This window comes from Protomyctophum parallelum (genome assembly GCF_964188405.1).
Source record: "Protomyctophum parallelum genome assembly, chromosome: 20".
Lineage (NCBI taxonomy): Eukaryota > Metazoa > Chordata > Actinopteri > Myctophiformes > Myctophidae > Protomyctophum > Protomyctophum parallelum.
Window position 1 is genome coordinate 21,430,561 of NC_139718.1, and position 3,710 is coordinate 21,434,270.

General features: G+C 43.2%; 1 protein-coding gene across 1 annotated transcript; it reads left to right on the top strand.

Moving 5' to 3' along the window:
• Positions 1 to 1,142: 1,142 nt before the first annotated feature.
• Positions 1,143 to 2,400, top strand: gpr65 (G protein-coupled receptor 65; the record flags this gene model as incomplete). The annotated part of the gene is made up of 2 exons (XM_083791647.1): positions 1,143 to 1,256; positions 1,438 to 2,400. Exon 2 carries the CDS (start codon positions 1,456 to 1,458, stop codon positions 2,398 to 2,400), a length of 945 nt encoding a protein of 314 aa, XP_083647773.1. The 5' UTR covers positions 1,143 to 1,256; positions 1,438 to 1,455.
• Positions 2,401 to 3,710: the final 1,310 nt, after the last annotated feature.

Here is a 3,710-nt window from a genome sequence, read left to right on the forward strand (position 1 = left end):
TTTGAAAATATATGCCAGGGACCCCCATAAGAGAAAATCTTTAGGCTGTAGCAGTGATTTTCAACCCGTTTGATTTCATGGACCCCCAGTTTGACATGCATTAGTCTACGGACCCCTATTTAATAGCATTTCTATCTCTGGGACCCCCAATTTATATTGTAAAATCAATGCTAATTTAACTCTGAGAGCATACAAATAGAACCAGGTCCATTTCGTTCCATTTGTACACTCTCTGAGTTACAGACCCATAAGGGTCCATTTGGTTTCAAATTATCATTTAGCTGGGTCCCCCCTGGAACTCCCTCAAGTACCTCTGGGGGTCCCCGGACGGACCCCACTTTGGGAACCACTGCCTTAAACTATATATTTCTTGGAAGTGAAAATAATTGATCTACAGCTACACTCACATGTTAGCCTATTTTCATCTTGCATTTTTTGCAGAAGTTTTGCTTATTATGATATGCCCAGAATAGGGATGTGGTACATCACTGCAGAAGGAATTCACCATGGAAAACATGGACGAAATTTGACTGCCAGTGGTTTGGTCAACTTGATGGCATGTGACACAGACAAAACCAATGGTTCACAGAACCTATTCAATTAAAGTGTTGATTGAATGATATCTTCTCATTGTCTTTGTGAATAAACAAGGGTGTATTTTACCTCTGACAACGATAAATGCCCGGGCCCAATAATTCAAAACTTTTATTCTCTATCTGAGTGGATCAAATTATCTCTCTCTCTCTCTCTCTCTCTCTCTCTCTCTCTCTCTCTCTCTCTCCTTTTGTTTTATTACATTCTTTAGCGTGTCTGTTGGTGCAAATATGTTCAGTCATAATGATTATCTTGTACTGTCCTGTGGAAACAATTAGTCAAGCACATTGTATGTTTACCTTTATCATGAAACACACAGTAGTGCCCAGTGTCAGCTATGTCTTTATTGACACACCAAAAAGTAAATACAGCATACAGTATGTAATGGCCTAATTAAATCTGCAGTGTGGTTTACAGCGTGTGACGGCTCATTCCCTGTCACCTACTACAGTAAGTGACATATGGCGCTGCACTGTAGTCAGGGGCAACCCTAGAGTTATATAGGGGGCAGCGAGAAGACGTCTGTGGGCTCTTCCTGTTTCTGTAAGCTTGTTGAGCCAGCAGCAATAAAAACGGTTCTGCGTCTGGTGTTACTCTCAATGGAACACTTAAAGGTCTGACTTGTATCCACTGTATCGCAGTGAATCTTCAGTGGATGAAGGGTAAGTATACCTTACCTTTATTATTTTTTCTCTCCCAGCTTTTGCAGTTACATGAAGAAAATGTAACAGTAGCTAGTTAACAGGACGGCACCTACTGTATAGTTGTCCCTTATTAGTTTTGTTGTATCTACTAGATAATTAAGCCATTGATCCATTATGCACCACTTTTTTCCTCTACAAGCTGAACACCATATCTGTGATGGACAACTTCAGCCTTGCAGTCAATCATTCTGGGTGTTACCACCCACTTGAAGATGTGGAGAGAAGGATGCCTTTTTTCTTCTTCTACCTGGCTGTCATCATCATAGCCATTCCAGCCAACTCCTTTTCCCTCTATGTGTCCTGGCAGCACGTCAGGCATAGGAATGAGCTTGGTGTGTACCTGTTCAACCTGGCCCTGTGCGACCTGACCTTCACAGTTGGCCTGTCTCTCTTTATGGACTTCCTGTGGCGAGGGGTTTGGATCCATGGAGGACATGTGTGTCTGTTGTCGAACTACTTACTCTTCACCAACTTTTACACCAGTGACGCACTCCTCTGCTGTATCGCCGTTGACCGGTACATGGCGGTCGCTCACCCCTTCAAGTACCCGTCCATGAGGAAAGTAGGCACCGCCGTGATGGTTAGCACCGCCCTCTGGATCCTGGTCATTTTCTTCAACGCTGCCACAATCACCTGGGAGCATTCGTACAATGAACGCAACAAGATGTGTTTCAACATCTTCCCGCTGCCCACAAACTTGACAACAATTAATTCTGTGCGGCTCTTTGTGGGGTTCATTGCCCCTGTCGGGTTGATGGCGTACTGCTTCTGGGGGATCTGCAGAGCAGTCAAGTCTAACCGGGCCACTGAGGCCCAGGAACGCAAGCGGGTGTCGAGGCTGCTGGGGATGGTTCTGCTCTCGACGGCGTCCTGCTTTGGACCCGTTCACATAATGATGGTCCTTCGGCAATTTCTGGATGAATGCCAGAGCCCAGAGTGGGCTGTTTACACATACAAGCTCAGTGTGTCCTTCTCGAGCCTCAACTGCCTCCTGGACCCTCTCCTCTACTGTTTCATCACTAAATCAGGCAAGGCTAACGTCACACAGGTGGTTCACTTCATCCAAGGAAAGAAGCGGGTGAAAGGGCAATGTGTGGTGTAACAAATGCTAAAAGTGATATTTCACTTTTGTGAAGAAAAACAAGAACAGGGAAAAAGATTAATTGGATCATCTCAGGATCACCATGGGAACGGTGTGGCTCATATTTGGTCATGGCTGTCTAAGCTAAAAAACACTTACCCAGTGAGGCAAATCAACAGAGAAAGGACATTATTGTTTGCTGGCCTGTTCCTCTTTTCTCTTTTCTCCAGCTCAGACTAGTAGTACTGAACTGGAGGGTGTTTGCTAATTTTTATGCAATCTTTTTGAAAACAATATCAGTGTGAATTAACCTATCAAAGAAATAATGTTAATCTATATATACTTAAAAATGTGCTTTTTGAAACAGGCATGCAATGAAGTATGAACTTAGTTCACACTTCAAAGTCTATAGACAGAAGGCAGAGGCTTGAATAAACATTGTACGGTATGTTTCCCCTTGTTCAATTATAAGATAACAACAGTGATTGCTCTGCATCAAACAGTGTAGGGCGAAGCAAAGACATTTTAATTACATGAGATGTTCTCATTACCAGAGCAGACGTAGAATACGCACATCGACAGGCTGGGTGCTGGGCTAAAAGAAACGTCAGTGAATTGGATGGAGCCCGCACACCATAGGTACTAGCAAGACGTTCTTTATTTAAATACTGACAACGTTTCGATCTGTTTGATCTTCATCAGGTCATGTTCTCATTACCAATCTGTCCTGTCCTCTGTTTTCTTTTATTTATGTTATGCAAAAAAAACAAAAATAAAAACATTTACTTACGTGTGCTTTTCTACAAAGTTTGAAAGTTATCTGAGAACAGTATATGTTCCAATGTTGAGATGGCCTTGAATCCCCTCTTTCCATAATAAAAGAGAAAATAAATAAGTGAATTGAATATATCTCCGTGACATTATTGGATTTGTTTAGTTTACAATTGATGGGCATTTTAACCCAGGCCTATTGCTTGGTAGTCTAGAGGTTATGACCAGGAGAGTTACTTATGAATAAGAATGTTTCATTTCAGAGATCAATAAACCAGTAAGATGCCCTGATCAAGGGCAAAGTGCACGCATCCGCCTGGGTGGCGGCAGACTGCAGGGCGAGCGAGATTTGATGAGGTCTGGCCATATATGGAGCGTGTCTTGAGTGTACAGGGTTTGATGAGGTCAGATCAACATAATGGAATGTCAGAACAGATCAGTTCCATATATGGAGATCTAAGGGTGGGAGGCAGCGAGGGCAGTGTCTTGAGTGTACAGGGTTTGATTAGGGCTCAGGTAGGGCCGGGCCTTCATTTTCGGGCCTGTTGAGAACTCTGAGC